This window comes from Callospermophilus lateralis, unplaced genomic scaffold (assembly GCF_048772815.1).
Source record: "Callospermophilus lateralis isolate mCalLat2 unplaced genomic scaffold, mCalLat2.hap1 Scaffold_917, whole genome shotgun sequence".
Lineage (NCBI taxonomy): Eukaryota > Metazoa > Chordata > Mammalia > Rodentia > Sciuridae > Callospermophilus > Callospermophilus lateralis.
The window spans coordinates 84,425-109,370 of NW_027517312.1; the positions used below are offsets into that span (position 1 = coordinate 84,425).

Genomic DNA, 24,946 nt, shown 5'->3' on the forward strand with positions numbered 1-24,946 from the left:
TGAATTTAATCCTCGGTATACCCCGAAAATAAAATAAAATAAATAAATAAGACATTGACATAGGACCATTGTGTCCAGCTGAGATTATGGAAAAAATATTGATGTGATCATAGAATTCAGGCATAAGATAATTTTATTAATGAGTTGGTTTGGTACAAGTAGGCCTTTATGTCCAAATATAGCTTTTGAAAAAAAAAAGATGATTTGAATTCAATCAATACAGAGAAACTGAGGAAATGACAATTGAACCTAGAGAGGTACACAGAAGGAAAGAAACCAGATCATCCAATCATGCTTCCTGTCCACTTCCATGGGCTAATGAGTAATGGCCAGTTGGGCAAGGGTTGGAATTTTATGGAGTCAGTGCTGTGGAGCTATCTCTGGGCAATGGTAATTTTTCTTTCCAGTATGAACTTTCTGGTGACCAATGAGGTTTCATCTTACAGGAAATGACTTTTACAGTCTATGTATTTGTGAGAATTGTTGCAAGTATGAACGATCTGTTTGTTGTTAACACTTGAAGCATACTGAAAATTTGCCACATTCTTAACATTTACATGGCTCTTATCCAGTATGAATATTTGGTGAACAACAATACTTTTCCTAATAGAATAGCTTTGCCATATTCTTTGCATTTGTATGGTTTCTCCCCAGTATGAATTCTCTGGTGTTCAGAAATGTGTGATCTTTGATAAAGAGCATTGCCATATCCTTTAAACTTGTATGACTTTTTCCTAGTATTAATTCTCTGATGTCAAATAAGTTACAATATTTGATTAAAAGCTTTCCCACATTTTCCAAATTTCTATGGCTTTTCTCTGATATGCAGCCTCTGGTGTTGACTAAGAAGTGACCTTCAATTAGAAGATTTGCTTCATTACAGATATTTGTATGGTTTCTCCCCAGTATCAATTCTCTGGTGTTGAGTAAGGCATGATTTTTGATTCAAAGCTTTGCCACATTCTTTACATTTGTATGGCATTTCTCCAGTATGAAGACTCTGGTGTCGAGTAAGGTGTGATTTTCTATTAAAAGCTTTGCCACATTCTTTACATTTGTATTGCTTTTCTCCTGTATGAATTCTCTGGTGTCGAGTAAGGCATGATTTTTTATTAAAAGCTTTGCCACATTCTTTACACTTGTATGGCTTTTCTCCAGTATGAATTCTCTGGTGTTTAGTAAGGCAAGATTTTTGATTAAAAGCTTTGCAACATTCTTTACATTTGTATGGCATTTCTCCAGTATGAAGTCTCTGGTGTCGAGTAAGGTGTGATTTTCGATTAAAAGCTTTCCCACATTCTTTACATTTGTATGGCTTTTCTCCAGTATGAATTCTCTGGTGTTGAGTAAGGCAAGATTTTTGATTAAAAGCTTTGCCACATTCTTTACATTTGTATGGCTTTTCTCCAGTATGAATTCTCTGGTGTTGAGTAAGGCAAGATTTTTGATTAAAAGCTTTCCCACATTCTTTACATTTGTAAGGCTTTTCTCCAGTATGAATTCTCTGGTGTTGAGTAAGGCAAGATTTTTGATTAAAAGCTTTGCAACATTCTTTACATTTGTATGGCATTTCTCCAGTATGAAGTCTCTGGTGTCGAGTAAGGTGTGATTTTCGATTAAAAGCTTTGCCACATTCTTTACATTTGTATGGCTTTTCTCCTGTATGAATTCTCTGGTGTCGAGTAAGGCATGATTTTTTATTAAAAGCTTTCCTGCATTCTTTACATTTGTGTGGCTTTTCTCCTGTATGGATTCTCTGGTGTTGAGTAAGACAGGATTTTGTATTAAAAGCTTTGCCACATTCTTTACATTTGTATGGCTTTTCTCCAGTATGAATTCTGGTGTTGAGTAAGGCAAGATTTTTTATTAAAAGCTTTGCCACATTCTTTACATTTGTATGGCTTTTCTCCAATATGAAGTCTTTGGTGTTCAGTACGGTGTGATTTTCGATTAAAAGCATTGCCACATTCTTTACATTTGTAAGGCTTTTCTCCAGTATGAAGTCTCTGGTGTTCAGTCAGGTGTGAATTTTGATTAAAAGCCTTTTCACATTCTTTACATTTGTATGGCTTTTCTCCAGTATGAATTTTCTGGTGTCGAAAAAGGCATGATTTTTGATAAAAAGCTTTTCTACATTCTTCACATTTGTATGGCTTCTGTCCAGTATGAATCTTCTGATGTCGAATAAGGCATGGTTTTCGATCAAAAGTTTTTTTACATTCTTTACATTTGTATGGCTTTTGGCCAGTATAAATTTTCTGGTGTTCAGGAAGGTGTAATTTTTTATTAAAAGCTTTGACACTTTCTTTATGTTTCCAGATTTTCTCTCCAGTATGATTACTGTAGTGTTTAAAGAGGTTTGAGCAACACTTAAAGACATTTTCACATTTCTTCAGTTTGTAAGGTTTATCTCCATTGTAAAGACTATTGTTTTTAGTAACACATAGAATTTGAGTAAAATAGTTTTCACATTCTTTTCTTATGGAGGATTTATCACTGCTCTGATAAAGGATTGAGTTATTTTTAAATGCTTTTACATATTTTTTTAACTTGTAGAGCTTCCCACCAATATTAATTCTCTGGAGTTCAGGAATTTTTGTAGTTTTATTAAAAACGATTTCACATGCCTTATAGCTGTAATTTGTCTCTTGATTATAAAAGCTTGGATAAATAAATTTTGGGTATGGATTAAAAACTTTTTACTTTTGTCATTGTAAAGCTCTTTTAAACGATCACATGGGTGATTTCTAGGATTTAAAAAAGAAGACAATTTTAATGTCTTTCACAGAATTTACATTGTTTTACACCAAATCTACTATGCTGTGAATTACCTAGGGTAGAGACAGTCAACAGGTCCTAAAAGATTTATCATAAATATAGTTCTCTTTGAGTATCACTGAGGGTGTTTTTAAAATTCTTTCCACTTTTAAATAAAGCAATATTAGGAAAGTACAATTACTCCCACAGTCATTACAATTCCATGCATTGCCACAAGGAGAAACTGTTCATTTCATCATATTTGTAAAGTAATTATCAGGGAGACTACTAAAACTCAGAAATTTCTTCTTCTCCTTCTCCTTCTCCTTCTTTTTCATCTAAATTGTCTAAAGAAATCTTTGTGGATATTTACTCAATTGTGAATTGTAAATTATTCCAGTGACTAACTATAGCATGAAATAGACTCCATTGCATTTTTTTTTTATTTTTAGACCCATGGTATAATTACAAATGCTGTTCAAATATATTCACAAGCACCCACAAGTCCTCAAATGTGACTGCCATATGTGTTGTTGTCTCTCTCCAGCTTAGCCAATGTCCCAAATCCCTACAGATCCACCTTGCCTCCAACACACTATTGACTAGTTTTAATTTGTGGAAAATCCTGCAGGCACTGGGACATAATCATTGTCCTGATGTGTCAGAGTATTCTTCATTAAGCCAAAGAACAAACTTCATCTGAGCTGGGCTGCTCAACTTTCCAGCAAAAATATCTATCACTGAGGGTGTTTTTAAAATTCTTTCTATGTAACTAGCTCACTGAAATAAGTTAGAGAATACTACTGATTTGTCAAAAACATATTATTTTAGATGCACAGATAAGTAATCTTAGGACCTCAGAAAAATCTAATGGCAACAGGATTTAGTTCACTAGAAACATGTATAGGATCCAGGAAGTCTCTATTTCTCACACTTGGAAAATTTTTCCCATTCCATCCAAAATCACAAAAATGCATAGATCTTTTGGGATATTCACGAGGAGTCTGGTCAAAATACCTGTTGATATGAAAGATGAAGCAGTACATGTCAGATAGAGCTCCTGAAAGATATCAATAAACTGTGCATGAAATTAAAAAAAAAAGCATGGAAGTCTTTAGGGAAAAAAGTCTGGTATCTCTGAACTCACAGTTGAAATCCAGCTGGTTTGAGACTATCCAGTGTATGTTATATACTACCTAGTTTTGTCTAAATTCAACATGACACTGGAGATGCTATCAACCATTGGAGCCATATAGCCACTTAGCATGACAGAGATGGGTGAGACATGTCAGAATGTCAATCAACCTGTCTCAAGAAAGATTCTTACTGTTGAAATCTTATTCCTATTTTGATGCACACTCCCTTAAATAAAGAACTGGAAAAATTATCTAGCAATTGTTTTTCAGAACTTATGTGGTCTAGAGAATCTATAAGATGTTTTACCTCTTTTAACATAAGTTCTTGCCAGGTCTTATATTCCTTTACTAATTATTTCAGATACTTATTTTTTTTTCAGATGGCTCATCACCTTCCAAAAAACAAATTACTCAGGTGGGATGCTTGATGTTCCATGACATGGAGTAATTATGCTAACTTTTTTTTTTCTTTTGAGAGAGAGAGAGAGAGAGTTTTAATATTTATTTTTTTTTTAGTTTTTCGGTGGACACAACATCTTTGTTTGTATGTGGTGCTGAGGATCGAACCCAGGCTACAAGCATGCCAGGCAAGCACGCTACCATTTGAGCCACATCCCCAGCCCTAATTATGCTAACTTATGAGCCATAAATACATTGGTAACTACAAAAAGACTGCTTCAAGTTGAATTAAAATTATAAATAAATTTTTACAAGCACCTTTGACTCAAACTATCAAGTTTCAGGGAGAAGGTTGTACAGAAGTGGGCTTCTGAAATGGTAAACAGAATCATGAAATGACAAAGAGATTATAGATCTTTTTTTTCTTACAGAGGAGAAGTTTAATTGTAAGCCATTCCTCATTCAAAGGTTGTCTTAAATCACCACTGTGGCTGCTTTACTTTTCTCAAAGGGTTATACAATTATTAGCTTAAGCCCTTCATTGTTCTTAATTTGCCCCATACCATCCCTACTACTTCTATTCCAGGCATGTTTTATACCTCTTAGCACAATCCCAGAAAAGTGTCAGAAGACTTTCACAATTCTCCCAAGACCCTCATGTCTGCTTTTGGGGTGTTATGCATTCCTGCAAGCCATTTGGGCTGTGGGTTTTCTGGGAGACTGTGCTAAATGTTCCTGAGACTTTTCTGTGTTTTGATTGTCATACATGAGAGATGAGCTCTATGCTTATTTGATGTGTTTTAGAAAGATTAAACTGCTTCTCTATTCCTTTTTTTTCTTAATTATTATTGCATTTAAAAAGCAATACCTACCAAACTTTCACTGTAAACACATTTAATTACTGAATTGTTCTTTTCAACACAGATGTCTTAGTAAGGCTTGTTGCAGCATTTCTTAATCTGCATGTTTTTCTTTTCTTTAAGTAGAAATACTACACATGTGTTTAAATTAAAAGACAATTTGTCTATACTGTGTAGAAAATCTCCTTCTTATTACTTTATAAAAAAGACAGACTAGAATGCTGCAACTTTAAATTAATGATCCGTACACTTTTCTCTAACCTGCACTTATGTAGAGATAATCAAAACTTTTAAAAATGTAAATGATAATAAGCATTTTATAACTTTTTGAGTTTTTCATTATAATGCCTATTTCTATTCTAATCCTATTTAAAAGCTGAGCAAACTGGTTTAGTCTTTATTTTTCTAAAGATATTTTTAAGATACAGCTTCATAATGCCCTGTAAACATCGTGTAAATGTAATTTGATACATACTTTTGCAATTTAAAATTTTGTGTATTGCAAGTGGTTTTACACAAAATACTGAGTAGTAAAAATTTTAAAATTACAATAATGTAATTTAAAGTTTAACCAAATAAAAACTGAATGGCACTAGTTGAGCAGTCAGTCTTTATAGATGTTTGTAATATTATAAACTAATGAACTTGTATTTTTATGAATAAATAATTTTCATGTTTTTTTCCACTCATTCACACAAATTTTCTGAACTTCCCCCTCTTTCAATTTAAATTTCTTGTTTAAAACCAAGTATTAACTGTCCTGCTTTCCATACCTTTGCTTTTTCAAGTTTTGCAAAGAATATTTTATTTCTTGCTCTCCTGAAAATTTTTGGTTTTGATTAGAAGTCATACCTAAAAAAAAATAATAGAAAGTTATTTCACTTGCTATGTTGAATAACTCTGCAATTATATAAAACTTTATCAAAGTGGGGGGGAATAGCAAGAGAAAAGTATGATTCAAGGCCATTATTACTCAAAAATATATAGATTTTATTACAATATGATGACAAAAGCTTTGAGAATTTTGAAAATTACCATAAGAAATTATACCACCACAGATGAGGACAAAATACAAACTGACTAATATTAGTACAACAATTTCAAATCATAGCCCTTAACTTCAACATATTCAGACTCCACCTGTGACACAAATATTTCAGGAAATGTATATCTCTTATTTATTTATATTATTATCTTTGGGGGGATTTTTTCATAAGAGAACACAGGGGTATTGTTTCACCAAACTAAATCCACAGGCATTTCTGTATTTCTATATATCTATTTCTATATTTCTATATCTATATCTATATACTTTTTTTAAAGATAGCTTATCAAAAAGATGCTGAAATTTATTTTAAACTGGCATTCCACTGTCTCAGCTTTCTAGTTATATGGAATTAAATTTATATATCATTGCACATAACCTTTTTTTCTTTACTTTGTAATTCCAAATATTTTACAAAATGACTATAATAATCTAGTTGAACCAATTTTGAATAGAAAAATACCAATGAAAACAATAGCTCACACAATAAAGAGTATATTCAACCCCAGCAAAATTTAAAAATTATCTTAAAATTTATGAAATACAAATTAAGGCAGTTTTTTTATAGTAGATAAATTTATAAATATCAACAAAATTTGAAATCTAGAGAAATAAGTTCTTTCTCATCAGTAATTTATGTAGAAATAACCTAATTTGAAAACAAATAATCAGAGAACAATGTGATTAAAAGAATATATTAAAATAAAATAAAAATATATTAACTATGTCAGATGCAAATCTACATAAAGTTCTCTTAAGATATAAGGTAACAAAAAGACAAAAAACAAAATGATATAATATTACATTCAAAATTGCAAAGGTGATAATAATTATATAAATGAGATACAAAGTAGAATATCATATAAAGATAAATATGACTAATCACTGGAATACAATCATAGTAGAAACATTTGTAACTCAAATCATATTTTTATAGAAAGAAATCACAGAAAAACAATTCTAGAAAGAAATCACAGAAAAAAAAAATTCAACAGCATAAAAAACAACACAGTAATACTAGCATACATCAATCCCCAGTTGATGCAAATAAAAAAAATATGATTGCATTAGGTCCCAGAGAATGAAAAAACTTCAGAAAACATTAAAAACTAATTAGGTTTACAGAGGCAATCTTCTTTATAGTGTATGGAATATTGTTCCAAAGAGATCAGGTTAAAAATACAAAAAAGTTAAAGATATTAAAACATTGAAGTTGCTTTGTAACATAAAATAATAAATTGGAAGGAAAAAGTGACAGTGATATTCAAAATTTATGAATAAGTGTTTAAAGGTAAATTCAGCAATTAAGCAAGGCCCTAAGCAACTTACCTAGTCTCTATCACAAAATAAAATATAAAAATAGCTACCAGCTAGGCACAGTAATATACACCTGTAATTCAAGCAGCTTGGGAGTCTGAAACAGCAGGATTGTGAGTTCAAAGGCAGCCTCATCAACAGCAAGGTGATAAGCAAATCAAGGAGACCATGATTCTATGTAAAATAAAAAATGGTGCTTGAGATGTAGCTCAGTGGACAAGTGCCCCTGAGGTCAATCCCCAGTACCCTTCCCCAAAAAGAGTTATTGATGTGGCTCAGTGGTTAAGCACCTGCTCTAAAAAATAAATGCCAGTAGCATCCCCCCAAAACTAAGAAGTATATGTAACACCAAACAATCAATACTATTTTTGTGTAAACAAAATAAGTTATTTGAACAATTCTTTAGAATATTCTTGGTGCATCCATAACTACACATAAAAAATTAATAATGCTTCCTGATATAAAATAATAAAAGCTACAATATTCAATGGAATGAGGTTAAATGAGAAAGCCATGAGTAATAAAATTGAAAGTATATCAATTAGACCTCAATTTGATGGTCAAATCAAAATATATTTACAGACATATTCTCATTAAACAACATTCAAAAGAGATCAATATGGCAAGCCAATCAAATATCATTTCAAATGGCTACATGAAGGCAATTTTGAATGAAAAAGTTATAAATCTTTTCAAAGATAATAAATTATGTAATATCTACAATGATCAACATTCAGGAGAATATGTTAAGTAAAAGAGTAATTCACACTCCCCCCCAAAAAAATACCAGTTAATTCTACTTCTGAGAGATATCTACTATAGCCATATATAAAAACCAAAAGAAATGGTATTAGGGATGAAAAAGTAAGGAAAAGGAGAACTTGTTTGAAGAAAAAATGTGATACAAATTCTCTAGAAAAAAAAAAGTTACAAAAAATTTTGAATGAACAGAACTAACAAGTATATTTAAAATATGTAAGATAATAAGTTCAGCAAAGATATACAGTTTTGACCACAATTACATATTTGACAAATATATAAAAGATAAAAGAATTGTAAACATCTTTATGGTACCTTTAAAAAGCTAAAGTCTTACTCCTAGACAAAAGAACAGATTTATATATGTAGAAATGATGAATATGCCATTAATTCTAGCTACTTGGAAGGCTGAAACATGGAAATACCATTCCAACTTTTGCCACTTAGCAAGAGTATATTTCAAACTAAAAGTCAAAAGGGGGTGATGACGTAGCTCAATATTACAAGAACCTCTGTGTTCAATCTGCTGTATGTGTATGTGTGTGTTTGTATGTATGTATGTATTTGTATGTATGTATGTGTGTGTGTGTGTTTATATATTTAACAAAATTTGGATACATTACATGATTAAGCACAAAAGCAGAGTAAATAATCAAGACAATATACAATCATATATAAAACAGGGGTAATATTTATACTTGTAAGTAAAAGCATAGAAAACTTGATTGAAAATTGGCATATGGGTCACATGCAGTTTAATTTTACCTAATGTTGTCCTAAAGTGACAAGTCATGATAATTTCTATTCAATTATTACATATAGATATAAAAACAAAAACAGTATCATTAATGTGAGAAAACATAATGAACAACACTGAAGCTCTCTAAAGAGTGAGAGTCAAAAAAGACAAAGAATTAGAGAAATTTTACCTACAATATTATGAATAATTGTAATACAATAGAAATCTTTCTTTTAATTTTTTGTAGCTATAGAAACATAGAATGCATTTATTTCATCCATTTATTTTTATGTAGTACTAAAGATAAAACACAATGCCCTACATGTGTGAGGCAAGCCCTCTGTCACTAAACTACAGCCCCAGCCCTGAAAATTATTCTTTAAACCACACTGATCAGCTATACTTACATAACCACTAGGAGCAGGTATTGTTAAATACTGCTATTCATTATATGGTAAAAAAATTTTACAGAATATTCAATATAAGCATTCATATAAAGTTCTGATGAGAAAAATTTGAATGAATAAATATTTAAATTATATTAAAGAAACTCTCCTGTAATATTAATATCTTACAATGGTTTGCCTAGAGATATGTGGAAATGAGCAGATTTTTTAGGGAGCCTCCAAATGCAAATAAATGCCAGGTTATGCATATCCTCACAGTCATTGTGGAATAATTTGTAGGGGTGACAATTCTTTCTTTCCCTGCCTTAGAATGCCCTCCAATTTTCCCTAGGAACTAGTCAAGTAATTAAATTCATGTGCAATGTAAAGCTGCTATGGCAGTGCCCTGCTTGAAAAGGCTCTGCACTAGAGTGTTATCATCCTGAAACATAATCTCTGGCCCACAACTCCTCAGAATAAAAAAAAACTCTCTTTTTAGACAAGCACAATGGTTCACTGAGTCTAAACCTGTCCATAAAACAGTAAGTTTATACAATGGACTTTCTTGAGAGCTACACAAAACTCCTAACACTGCACATTGCAACTTAGTATATAACTGAGAAATAAGCTGCATAATGTTGTTAAGTTTGTAATCTGCCTAGTAATAAAGTGAACAGTATGTACTAGTGATCCCAATGACCTAAATTAACCTGTTGATATAAATAAAGCTTGGCAATTTGGCCTCTCTGTCACTATGCCACATTTCCTGTCACTTGTCTGTGTCTTCTTTTGATTTTCTTTTTTTAAAAAAGAGAGAGAAAGTGGGAGAGAGAAAGAGAGAGAGAGAGAGAGAGAGAGAGAGAGAGAGAGAGAGAGAGACAGAGAGAATGAATTATTTTTTTTTTGGTGGACACAACATCTTTGTTTGTATGTGGTGCTGAGGATCAAACCCAGGGTGCATGCCTGCCAGGAAACCGAGCTACCACTTGACCCACATCCCCAGCCCCTCTTCTTTTGATTTTCCTACAATATTTTGTTAATTTAAATGTAGGGAGATCACTGAAGAACAAGAGGGAGCTTAAATAACTGATATGCATGGTAAATAGAAACCATGAAATGATCTTTAATGATTACAACTGAAACAAACCTAGGCTTGAAAAAAATATTTTCTGTCAGATTTAAGCTTATCAATTAATATTTTTAAATGTGAATTTCTCTTTAATTTTGGATCTCTTATTTGTATTCTTTGCTTCATTGATTTCTACCCAACTTGACATGTCTACTGTCACTTCTCTTCAAATCCCAAGGTTATTTCGTTGGAGACCAAGTGGTGACTAAATATTACATAGAGACATCAATACATTTTTGATGGAATATGTCATGTTTTGTTATTTTCTTGGTAACTAAATAAGTCTTTTTAGTGTTACCCTCATTAGGAAAAAAAGAAAGAGTAAATATCCTATAAGAGTCTACAAAATTATTTTCTCAAACATTTTTTGTCTAGACAAAGACACTAAAATACTTTGAAATCATTTTCATTCTCTACATTGTGAGCACTATTTGGAAAAGATAGGTTAAACATAAAAAAGAAAAAAAAATTAACATTTTCTTTTCCACATAAACAAATGCCCAATCTTTGTACTAAAATCATGATACAAACTTTTTAATGCAGAATAGAATCTACCATAAGATACTCTATAAAGTTAAAAAAATAAATATTTGTTTTCAATTAAAAATTCTGAATGAAATTTAGGCTCACCAATAAAGAGTAGGTTTTTACAGATCTCTAACATCACATCTCCATACAAAGTCTGCTGAGAGGGGTCCAGGAATTTCCATTCCTCTTCCGAAAATTCAATGATCACATCTTTTAATGTCAATGGCTCCTGAAATAAAAATAAAGAAATACATATTACATAAATCATATGATTAATGACATAGTACTTAATTTCATACAAATATTAATGAGAGTTAAAAGAGGTGGCTTTCATATATGGTAGTGATGTCAACCATTCAGTACGATACTTTTTTTGTGGTGCCCGAGACTAAACCCAAGGCTTTTTGCATGAAAGGCAAGCACTATACCAACTGAGCTATATCCCCAGCCCCAATAATTCATTATAAGAAGTAAAATTGGTGGCTAATTTTGTTATAATGAAACCCAGGGAGCAGCACATGTGAAGCAAAACACTGAAGCACAAAAAGTGGGAAAAAATCCAACATAATTCCAAAGGATAAATAATAGTTGCAATTAGTTATTGAATATTCAAAAGAAGCACAACCAAACAAAGCAATGATACTTGAGATATGCATAACAAAATTATAAGTAATAACAATACTCAAATGATGGTGACTACCTTAGTGTGTCGAAGACATAAGATATCACTAAAGACACACCAAAACTTTCAACAGTCCACATAATTATTTGAATGTTTATCTCCAAAGTTGTCTATCTTCTCATTATTTAAATATAACATAAATCTACAGTGTATTTAAAAAATTACTTTTACAACATCACAACTCACTTCTAAAACAAAAGAATAAAAATTTTAACTAGCAAACTATTACAAAACACTTAGGTACTTGGGTCAACTTGAATCACATGGCACAAAGTTATAACAACAAATAAAAATAAAAAAACAAATTAAGTGAATAGACTGTTAATCTCTCACTTCATAAGGAAACTGACATATCAGGTTTAACATTCCCAGATTCATAAAACCACTCTCACTGTGTATCCTCACTTGGCTCATTTCAAAGTAGAAAGTGAGAAAATACTAAGCCATTAAGAAAAAAATTCTGAAAGGCTCTGGCACCCTAAATGCCTCTCTGATAGCTTGGAAATACTCCGTTTACCAGGGTATCAGTTATCACTAGTGAACAAACACATACATGAAGTTAGTTTAACATTCAGATCTGTGATGTCTTTCTTCTGAAACAGCATTTTTTTTTTTAAATTAGAGATTTAATCCAGGGGCATTCTACATCTGAAACGCATTTCAAAAAAATTTGATGTTTTTTTAATTGTGACAAATGGGCTTACAATGTTGCTTAGGGTCTCTAAATTACTGAGTCTTGAATCATATTTACTTTCTTCCTACCTAATTTTTCCACATAACAATGATTACAAGTTTGTGCAACATTTCCTGACTCTGCAACCACTTTTGATACAAAATGTGCAAGTTTGAGCAACAACCAATGTTTCAACAACTAGTAGTCCAATAATTCGGTTCTGATACCATCTAGTACAGATCCCACAAGTTTGGTGTTCACTGCCATCAAATTTTACTAACTTATGTACCAGTTTCAAGCCCCAGAATAGAACAATATTCATATTTATAATTAATTTCCTATAAATTAGGGGTCTCTACATTTACTCACTCAAGTTACTTATTCTGATAAAAAAAGAACACACTTGTGTATACCAGGTTGTTATAAATTATATAAATCTGGAAGTTGACAATTGAATCCTTGCACAGAATCTAAAAAAATGTCAGAGGAAAATGGGACTCAATATAGGACATTTTAGAAAATAAGTGGTTGAAGATATTACCTCCAAATTTTATGTTCTGCCACAGAAGAGCCCCTTTCCCAATAAGATTTAGAAGATCCTCACTATTTTAAATATGCTGATTCAGATACTCATTCTGAATATTCCCATTGTTTTACATAAAATAATATTAAATGAACACTTTTACATTCAGGGGTCAGAACAAAATATATGTTAAAAAAACAGGTTGGTATTCTTTAGATAATTTCCTTTATATGAAATTCTAAGAATACTGAGCCACCTCATAGCGGCCCAAACCAACATACACACAATTTTCTTAAAACTCCTAAGTATTCATTGGCTTCAGGGTAAAGGATACTTCATTTGGAATTTTGATTTTTTTTTTTTGGTACAGTGGTATTCTACAACTAAGATATATTCTAGACCTTTTATTTATTTATTTTTTGAGACAGTCTCTCACTAAGTTGCTACACTAAGCTTCAGTTTTGATCTTTCATCCTCAACCTCCAGGTTGTTGTGATTTCTGGCATGTCACAATATGTCCAGAAAGATATGAATGCTCTAACTTCCTTTGGTCCATTTTCATTTCACCTTATTTATTTGCTATTTCTTCTGTTATATTTAAAGCTTCGTCCCAGGGTCTCATAAACTGACTTCCAGACCACTCACACATAATCGAATCAAGCCTTTATTGAAGCACACTGGTGGTGGCTGACCAGAACATAAAGCTGTTCCCCTGATCAGCCCCGCACAATTGCAAGGGCACTCCTTATAAGCCTGAAAACTGCAAAAGGGATGTTCAGGGGGTCTAGCCAATGCAAGCAAGCCAGGTTACAGAAGCGGGACACTGCAGTCAAGCGGAGGGAAGCCTAACCAATCACAGTTAGCCCAGTCACCCCAGTTACAGAAACAGAGCCCCGTTACCCTAGCTATAGAGACAATACCCCATTAGTTAGTTCCGTGTTCTTAAAGGTTTCTATAGCAAAAAGAAAAGAACATCTTGCTCCAGTCATGACTCTTCTACTTGGCATGGTTGTTTTACAGGATGAAGTCATAAAACAAAATGGAGTCACATTTGTTCCTACTATCACATTCCCCACTGGTTTTAGTAGGTTTGATGTCAATCTTGCACATCATAGGCCTCAGATTTTTTTTTTCCTTCTGTGTCTAAAGGACTATACTGGACTCACAAGACCATAATTCTTACCTCATCTACATTCTTTTGTAAGAGGCAGGGTCCTACAATAATACCAATCAGGAGAAGGACTAGGGGCCTAACTTTGGCTAAAATGATGATAGCCAACCAAGGGGACTATGAGAATAGGTTTTGGATCCAATTGCCAGAAGCGTCTAGTGCTTCATCTCTTTCCTTTAACCTGTTTCTCACAAGCGCCCAACTGTCATTTATTATGCCAGAATGGTTTGCATAGAAACAAGTTTCTCCTGGAGCCATACAATGTCCTCCTTGTTTCAGAAAGAGACCATCTAGACCTCATCTGTTTTGTAAGACTACTTCTGTCAGAGAGTCTAGTGAAACCTCTAGTTTGGAGATTGACCTTTCTAGTTTTCCTAAATCTATATTTATTTGATGGCTGAGGGACTTAAAATTTTTAGAGCTTGTGACAAGACGTGCAGTTCCTAAAGCAGTAGATCCAGCTATTCCCAAAACAGTTAGGAGGGGAACTAAAATGGGGGCAGCCAGTCTATGTTGATAAATCAGTGGCGCCTGGCCTTTTAATAAGTCCAGGTGTTCTTTTCCCTTTTCTCCACCAAAATAGTAGGTTACATAGTTCAGAGTCATTGACAGTTTGGAGATTTAGTCAAGGAGTTCAACGTGGGACCCAGGAAGCACAATCTTTGGTGAATAGGGAGTTTTTCCACTTGTAAGTTGGATTATAGAAGCAAGTGTCTCTTTTTGGTAGATCACCTAGGGTGATATTGGAAGCAGTTTTCCAGGTACATCTTCCTGACCTAGACATATTGGTGAACATCTATATTGACCATAATTTTTCCTCTAATATTAGGGACCTCCAACTGCCATAAAAGAAAAGGGCGATGACCGTTCTTGCTACTTCTAGCTGAAAGGGGGGCTTTGTGCAGTGGGCAAGCAGTTTGGAGTCCCTTTCTAGAAACTGAGTGGGTCAAGGAGTACATGGTAAAAATCTGGTTCAGGAAGAACAGGATGAAAAGTCACCATGGGTGGGCACTTCTATGAGAGAAACAAAAAGACATGAGTGCTGAAGTAAGATTAATACAAAATAGCAGTGTTAGCATCTGGAACCTGTCCATGAATATCGTGAAAATGACAGAAATTAATAATTGTTTACCAGGAGGCAGAAGACCTGAGAAAACGTCCCCATAACAAGGCCTAATGAAGACTAATAAGGCACTTTTTTAGGGAATATAAATCTTTAACATTGTCAGAATTATCAGGAATGTAGACACAACATTTAGTTAAATTAGTTAATGTCATCTGATTTTTGTAAAAATACCTTTTTGACATGACCACTGTTTTCAGTAAAGATCCTTTTGTTAATTAAGGCTAGATAATTATATTAATAAATATTGATTACTGCTATCTGTGTAGGAAGTTAGGAAGATCTGTAGGCCTTGAACTGACTAAAAACTTCTGTCAGTTTTATTATTGGTAGTTATCAGGCATTTTTGCCTAAGAATTTTTCTGTGTTGCCTCCAGCCTTTCTTATTTTGGGAGATGCTAACACTAGTGTACATTTTAAGTTACATTAAAATAATTGTTGTTTCTTTTTAAATGTCCAGGAATGGCTGTGCTTTGGTTTTAAGTGTTTTTGCTAGGTGTTTAAGACCAAGCTGGACAAACTGACCTTGTTCCTATCTATTGGTAAGAGTCAGCTGAGTTTCCTTGGTGGACATTCTTGGGGGACATGTGAGCAGCATTTTAGCTCTGTTACTGTCATCTGCATTAGGATGGTCTTGCTGACCATATGGCTTCCCTTGGAAGCATCAGGCACGTCTCCTTTTTTAAATGACCCTCCTGTTTTGCAGCATATACACTCATTGGCTTTCTGTTCTCCATTGGTCTCATTAATCTCCCTTATTGGGAGGTTATGTGGCCCGAATCTGCAAAGCTTTTTCCCCTGTCCTGGGTTCAGGCTGACTTAGAGAGCAAGAGCCAAATATTGGTTTCTTCGGCTCTTTTATTTTCCCCTTAATTTTTAAGTTTGGCCTTAAACATCCAGCAAGTCAGTTTTATCAGATTTAAAGTAAGAATGCTGGGCTTTGACTTTAATCTTTATAACTTTTCAGTTAATTTTTAATATAACAGAATATCCTTATTTTATTTATTAATTTACATAATGCTGAAGATCTGCCTGAAGGCAGAAGATGACACCTTAGCAATCTAATGTATGATCTCATCACTGTACACCAACAAGGCAGCTTGTAGATACAGAGAGTCCATTAGATTTTGACTATAAAAACTCTCTCTTGCCAGGTCATTCTCTCTTGCTCTCTCCTTTTTCTCTCACTTTCTCTCTCATTCTCCCTTATTCTCTCTTTTGCAGTTCTCTCTCTCTCTCTCTCTCTCTCTCTCTCTCTCTCTCTCTCTCTCTCACTTTGTGTTAATCAGACACTGTCACAGTAAAGGTCTCTTGGTTGCTCTTAGTGTAGTGGTCACATTTTTTAGTTATAATGAGAATACAAAGTGAAATTAACAATAGTAAAAACATATTTAGCTTGTATATAATTTTGAACCGAGGCTGAGTTACACATTATATTTTTTATTAGAGATCACAGTAATTTTTGTAATAAAATTAATCGTTGAATATAAGTTTAAATTAACTAAAATCTGGCCTACTTTGAAGTTATTTTGATATGCTGTAAGGTGGGAGGCAGAGCCTTATCTCAGGTAAGGCAGGGCTTTTTACAAATCTTAGTGTTTTAGTGCTAAAGCTGATCTTTGTTTCTCTTTTTAGATCTAGTTTTATAAAGTTTACACATATTGTTTTGTGACTCTTTATGAATGTTAGCTAGCACAATATGACATACATCTAAAACATTAATTAAAGAAAGGCTGAGAACACTTAACATTTTTTTTAATGTGGAAAAGTGGCAGAATGTTTTATAATATTTAACCTTTAAATAGAATAGTCTCTCATTACTTTTTAAATTTAGGGTAAAAGGTAACATAAGATTTGGTTGCACAATATCAATTGATATAAATAAATCTCCAATAAAATCTATTATCTCTATAAGTTTAAATTACCAATACATACAATTTTAGTTTGGAGAATACCACCTTGATAAAATGTTTCCTTAAACCTTTTACCTTAAAGACTTGTATCCCTGAGAGATATGAAGACACTTAATATGTAAAAAAGAATAATGTACCACACTTTTACTGATGTTTTTAAATTAACCAAGGTTAGCTTTTAAAGGAAAATCTAGACTTTGTAAAGTAAGACAATACTATAAAATAACAGTTGCTGTTTAGCCACAGATGTACAAACCTTAATTTTTCTAAGATTACTTGTTCTAGGGGATAAAACTTAAGAGACATAATGTAAATAATTAATAAAAATTAATATTTTTAGAAGTTTTTGTCAATTTGACATATAAATATATCAGAACATTATTATTTGTCCTTAGGGAACAACCTTGAATAGTTTTAAATATTTGTGTTACATATATATAACCAACTTAGTTACATATAAACAATTTAATATTTGTCTTTTATTATAGAGCTTTATATTACTTAATTAGACCTTTTTGTTGTTTACTTAGATGTATTATAATTTTAATTTACCACATAAAAACTTTTAACCTGGAAAGATTTTTCAGTAAATATATTTTTATATTTAGAACTTTTTAAATAAACTTTTAACCCATTGGTCCTTTTTTTATACCTTGAAATAACCCTTATATTTTTTTGAATTTAGACAAATTAATCCCTTTTAATAATATGAAATATTTGTTACTTAGAGTACTTTAATTGAAATACAATTGAAGAATCTTGACTCTTTGTATGTAGAATTATACCTGTTGGGACTTTGTAATTTATAGTAACCTTGTTTTTACAATAACACAAAATAATTTTAAACTTTCTTTATGTTTACCAATTTATGAAAACACCAACATTGTTTAAATATTTTACCTTATGGAATTTAAAGATTTAAGAGTATTTGATATTATATTTAACAGTTAGCATTTTAACTTTGTACCAATAAGATGTCTTTAACAAACACATCCATGATTAATCTTATATACTTTTAGATGAAATTTACATATCTTTCTTTTCAAACAATGTATCAGACAAGTGCATTGAATAGTATTAGTAATCTTTTGTTGTTGTTGTTGAATAAAAACCCTAGAGACAATGAATATCAGACACTTTATAGACATTAACATTTTAACAGCTCTTTAAACATCTAGAAAGAAAACTGTGCATTAGTAACTTTAAAGACATTTGTACTTTTATCTATTTTCCCAATTTAAATTGAATCTTTTAAATTATATTAACCAAAAGTATTTGGATCCATTTTTTTAAATTTTAATTTATGAGCTCATATGTCAATTTTGTTTTTGTACCAAATATATGTAGACATGGCAATACACATATAGACAGACTGTGCACTGGTGCACCCACACAAAGCAAACAGACAATAAAAGCCTTGTAGCTTATTTTTTAAAACCTATTAGATTGAGAGTTAACCCTTGTAAATTGGCCTCAGAATAAAGCAGAGGGTAATCAGAAAAACATATTAACCTAGGCATAAAACAAATATAGAATTTTAAATATTTTTTGACCTTTTTCCTGAGGGGGTCTTGTTCATGAAAGCTGAAAAGAGTTGAGGGAACATAGACCAATGAAGGGGGTTTATTTTTCCCTGGCGGAACTTCCCAAAGATGCAGTTTCATTGGTCTCGTTGGGAGAGTCCCCCAGGTTGGGGTCCCATTCTAAACTGGTTTTTCTGGTTTCTTGGATAGTGGCCACCAACTTTTAGCCTGACATTGAAGAATCTTTAGACTATTTTTTAATAGTTGGGAATTATTCATGCTTGTAATTACTGAGAGACAAAAGTCAAATTTCCTAGACAAAATTATGTTTTTTGTTATACACTTTAGCAATAATAATTTTATAAAACACTTTAGTTTTAATCTGTCCTCTATAGGACAGTAAGATTGGAAGCCATTAGGAAGTCAAACAACAACAAGTGCTGGCGAGGATGTGGGGAAAAGGGTTCACTTGTACATTGCTGGTGGTACTGCAAATTTGTGCGGCCAATTTGGAAAGCAGTATAAAGATTTCTTGGAAAGCTCGGAATGGAACCACCATTTGACCCAGCTATTCCCCTACTCGGTCTATTCCCTAAAGACCTAAAAAGAGCACACTATAGGGACACTCTTTGTCTGTAGAATTATACCTGTTGGGACTTTGTAATTTATAGTAACCTTGTTTTTTATAATAACACAAAATAATTTTGTGTTATTATAAAAAAACCCTGCTACATCCATGTTCATAGCAGCACAATTCACAATAGCAAGACTGTGGATCCAACCTAGATGTCCTTCAATAGACGAATGGATTAAAAAAATGTGGCATTTAAACACAATGGAGTATTACTCTGCATTGAAAAATGACAAAATCATAGAATTTGCAGGGAAATGGATGGCATTAGAGCAGATTATGCTAAGTGAAGCTAGCCAATCCCTTAAAAACAAATGCCAAATGTCTTCTTTGATATAAGGAGAGTAATTAAGAACAGAGTAGGGACGAAGAGCATGAGAAGAAGATTAACATTAAACAGGGATGAGAGGTGGGAGGGAAAGGGAGAGAGAAGGGTAATTGCATGGAAATGGAAGGAGACTCTCAGGGGTATACAAAATTACATACAAGAGGAAGTGAGGGGAAAGGGGACAAAAATATAAGGGGGAGAAATGAATTACAGTAGAGGGGGTAGAGAGAGAAGAGGGGAGGGGAGGGGGGAGGGGGGATAGTAGAAGATAGGAAAGGCAGCAGAAAACAACAGACACTAGTATGGCAATTTGTAAATCAATGGATGTGCAACTGATGTGATTCTGCAATCTGTATACGGGGTAAAAATGGGAGTTCATAACCCACTTGAATCTAAGTGTGAAATATGATATATCAAGAACTATGTAATGTTTTGAACAACCAAGAATAAAAATTAATTAAAAAAATAAAATAAAATAAACTACTATCAATTAAAAAAAAAGAAAATAAACCTTAAATATATGGACTATTATTGAGCAATTATTCAAACCAGAGTGCCAGTATTATATTATTGATATCCTTTGCATGCACTGATCATTGAGATTCATTTTGCTAATTTAACTCAGTTAAAAACATACTGGGAGGGCTGGGGATGTGGCTCAAGCGGTAGCGCACTCGCCTGGTATGCATGCGGCCTGGGTTCGATCCTCAGCACCACATACAAAAAAAGATGTTGTGTCTGCCAATAACTAAAAAATAAATATTAAAAATTCTCTCTGTCTCTCTCTCTCACCTCTCTCTTTAAAACAAAAACAAAAACAAAAACAAAACAAAAAAACCTTACTGGGAATACACCAGGCACAGTTTTAAGTGCCTTGATTATGAACCACATCATTTTATCAAATAATGTAATTGGAGAAAATTATTAAAAAAATGTGTTAAGCCATGTGTTGTACTTCATGCCAATAATCCTAGCAATAAATGTGCATTATGCTTTTGGATTGCAAGTTCAATGACAGAATTCATAACATAGTATGGTGAATATTTTACCAGTGAATGTGTGTGTGTGTATGTGTGTGTATATATATATATACACAAACATATGTATGTATGTGTGTGTGTGTGTGTGTGTGTGTGTGTGTGTGTGTGTGTATTTGGTGATACTTACTTCCATCCTCTGTACTAAGGGAAAAAAATGAATAAAAACAATAATGTTTACCAAATGGTTGCTGAATTAAATAAAGTATGTCCAAGTGTTAGAACATGGGTAAATGTTTGAGAATGATAAAATATTAAAATAGAAAGATAACCAATTTGAGATTTATACCAAATCATAAATTGTTACTAGTATTCTGAGAAATATAATTATTTCAGAAACATATCTTTTAAAATTTTCATTAAAGTATGATGCACATGTAAAACGACAAAAAAAAAAACATTTATGTAAAGATTCAGAAGTTATTCAAAAGTAAACAAATTTTGAATCAGCCTTGCTCAGGACAGTCTAAATCAGTTTTTTCATCTACTATCCCAAAGACCAAAAAGGTTCTTAATAACTAGCATGAGAATTTTTTATTACATAAATGTAAAATGTACCTTAAAAAAAGTAAATATTTTACCAGGTTCCCAGATTTAATACCTGCCTATTATATGCCATTTCTAATTTTTCTATGCTTCTACTCATTTCACAACAAAGGCCAGCCATCCTCCTGTATATTTATTTTTTGGTGATGTCCTATGTACATATCTTGAATGTCATAGAAATACATTATACAGTTTTAACAAATTAGAATGTTAAACATATTCACTAGTCTTAAGCAAAGAGTATTTACATCATTGCCCCCCCGCCAAAAATTTTTTTTTTCTTTTACATGCAACTTTGCTTTCCCCAGAAGGATGTTACTGTAATGTATTATAAAAACTATAATTTTACTTTGCCTGGCATAATGCAATATAATTTTAAATTCAGCTGCTGTAAGAGTCAATAAACATGTGTGCTTCAGTAAAGTGTTTCTTTATATTGATGACTGATTTTGTATTTTATGGATGCAGTACAAATTGTTCATTTCAACAATCAAGAACATTTGAGTAATTTCTTATTTTGGACCATTAGGATGAGTGGTGACATCAATAATTTTAGACAAATAATTATTCCACTTAGCTTATTCTTTCCTAGTATTTCAATGACACTATATTTCGTTTTTACTGGTTGATAAGAAAATTATAATTTCCATCTTATCATCTCAATTTAATTATAGACAATATTATATGAGTTTACTAAATACAAAATAAAAACCTTACCACAGACTGTTTATTTTCTTGTACACTTTGTGCAAATACTATAAATGTTTATGTACACATTATACATTCCAAAATACATTGCATAATTTTTGTACAAAATAACCATAGGTTATTAAAAACAAAAAGAAACAAGTGTCAATCTTAAGGTTGCTAATATATGTTAGACATGGTGGCACACACCTATAATTCCAGTGACTTGGGAGGATGAGGCAGGATGATAACAAGGTCAAATAGTGCCTCTGCTACTTAGCAAGGCTCTAAGTAATTCAGCAAAACACTGTCTCTAATAAAAATATAAAAAGGGCATGGGAGCACAGGATTTGTCTCAGTGCTTAAGTGTACCTAGGTTCAATCAATGGTACCAAAAAAACAGAAGATTTCTAATATATTACAAAATGTAGGCAGTGTGGAAAAACTTTGACAATAATAAAGCACATGCAGAATTTAATAGATAATACTGAGAAATAATAAAATGTTATTAGTGACATTTTGGCTGGAATATTAATAGGTATGCAGTTTTTGGTAAATTTTCTTTGCTATGTGCACATATTTCTAAGTATAGATTTTTAATATCACTATTCATAGGTTGAGATACCATTTAAACAACAGAATATAGTATTCTTATATATGATTATTTTATGTTTTACAAGACACTTTTTCTCAGCTTTTTAAAGTTTTCAGGAAAGAGAATTCATAAACAGTTTCAAAGTCACTGAACACTACACAATAAGGAGTATAGTAATCCTTTAATACCCCTGGTAAAAACTTTAAGACACATTAGAGATGAAAAACAGTTCTATGTGACCATTCTGAATTTAAGTCTTCACTCTGAATTTTTTATGTACACAATGACAGCACACTTTAGATAACATTCAGCCAGAAATTCACCACATTAGTCTGAAGCCCAAGTGTATATATTTTGTTGACTTTTACATTTTATCTAATTTTTTCTATTTTTACACATTTCCTTTATGGTAACCTTGAAAATATCTACTTTTTATCTCTGTTATAACTCATTTGTTGAAAAAACAAAATTAAATAGCAAGAGACACAATTAAGCTACTAGTGTATATCTTATTTTACCATATTAAAAACATTGGTTTGAATCTCAAAAATCTACAATTCAGATACAAAACAAAACAGAAAAAAAAGACCACCAAAGAGACACAAATATATCCACTCAGTGAAAAAAGTGAAAGAAATATGAACCAGTAAATTTTCTGTTCTCAATTAAGTAGATGACAGAAGCAATAAAGAATTCCTCCCATTTTAAAAAATAAAAACATATTTTTAGGAAGTTTGTCAGAATCAGCCCTACACTTTTGAAAACTGCAAAAATAAAATATATTAAAAGGTATTTTAGAACAAAATATTTTATAAAGAATGAGAAGTTATATAAAAGATAGAGTCAAATCTACAGTAAGCAGCAGGTAAGATGTTAAATAAATATATAAATAAATAGATAGATGGATAAATAGATAGATAAATGAAAGGCTGAAGAATTTGCCTAACCAAGCTCATTCTGTTTCTGAAAATATGCTAGGCAGCTTTCAATTAAACTTGCAAATATATATAAACAACCTGGACAACCAGGATTTATATTTGATACCTACCACTTTAGGAGGATTCAGTTTGGTTACATTGTCAATTAAACTTGCAAAAAAAAATCCCTAGATTCCTATTGCTACTAAAGGAAATAATCACAAATATAACAGCTTAAAATAATAAAAACTCATTCTTTTATAGTTATGGATGTTTTTAATATCAAGACAGAGTATTAATAACAATTTTTAGCAAAGATACACTCCTTCCGAAACTCTGGAATAAAATAATTCCAGCTTTTAATGGCTATTCTATTTTTTCTGTGGTTACAAAGGTTTCCCTTCTCCTAGTAGTGATACAGTCTTCAAAAGAATAAAGAGAGACCACATACACACACACACACACACACACACACACACACACAGAGAGAGAGAGAGAGAGAGAGAGAGAGAGAGAGAGAACGGTGCTGTCATAACAAGTTACAACATTCAAGCCTCATAGAATCTGAAAACTATAGCAACATAGATGTTAGATCCTTTGTTGAGCTTATTTTTATTTTTTCACAGAGTATTTGACAGAATCACAAAAAATAAAATTTCATGCACAGTGGATGAAGGAAGAGAGGGGACACTGATCCAGGAGAATGTAGCAAGACAGGTTAATTATGCACAAAACTGACTATGACAGATTAAAACGTGACATCATACACTGTCTCCAGATGCAGAGCAGAGGACATAGCTGTGTACAGAGTGGAAGTCTTATTTATTTTTTCTTGAAACCCTGTAAACCACTCAATAACATGGAGCTTTGTATTATTCCAACTAATACCCTATTTATACTTTGTCCCTATTCTTGGTCATCCTCTTAAAATGAATGTGCATGGAACTTATTTGAATACTGGGAAAAGAGAAACTATATCAGTGATCTATATTACTCAAACGTTAAGATGCTTTCCTGTTTATTTTCATGGATTTATGTATGTGAAGGCCAATTTTTAATATTGTAGATAAGGAACACTCAGGTATCCAAGATAAAATATAAAGTGAGAGAAAATACTTGCAAAGTACATGTGTAGCAAAAAGTTGATATGACAGAATGAAAGTGGTTTATATTTGTGAGGAGAAGAAGGCATACCAAAAGTGTATGTTACAGTCAAGATATTTCTAAATTCACTTAATTAAAGAGGAAATATTACACCATTATGTAAATTTACAAAAAGGGGTATAAAATATGACTATAGAGACAAGTTTACAAAAACCAAATTCACTATTGCATATCAATCAGGCAGGAGAACATAAAATAAAAAGGTAAAAAAAAATAAATGAAATTACAAGCCTTGTGGAAAATTGATTTGGTTATGCCTACATAGGTATACCTCAATGGGTCATCAGTTCTACTTTTGGACACTAAATATTCTGAATTTTCCAACAGGTTACTGCCACTGCTGTTTTCATAATGAAAATACACTGCTTCTGCTGCCAT

The 24,946-nt window shown here is 32.2% G+C and overlaps 1 protein-coding gene across 1 annotated transcript; it reads right to left on the reverse strand.

Annotated features, from left to right (window-relative positions):
- Positions 1-598: 598 nt before the first annotated feature.
- On the reverse strand, positions 599-24,946 carry LOC143386400 (uncharacterized; the record flags this gene model as incomplete). Its single annotated transcript, XM_077108553.1, is given in 5 exon segments — positions 599-696; positions 949-1,838; positions 1,840-2,424; positions 11,190-11,284; positions 24,830-24,946. Coding segments are annotated over 5 exon segments (1,785 nt in total), but the record flags the coding sequence as incomplete, so codon positions are not given.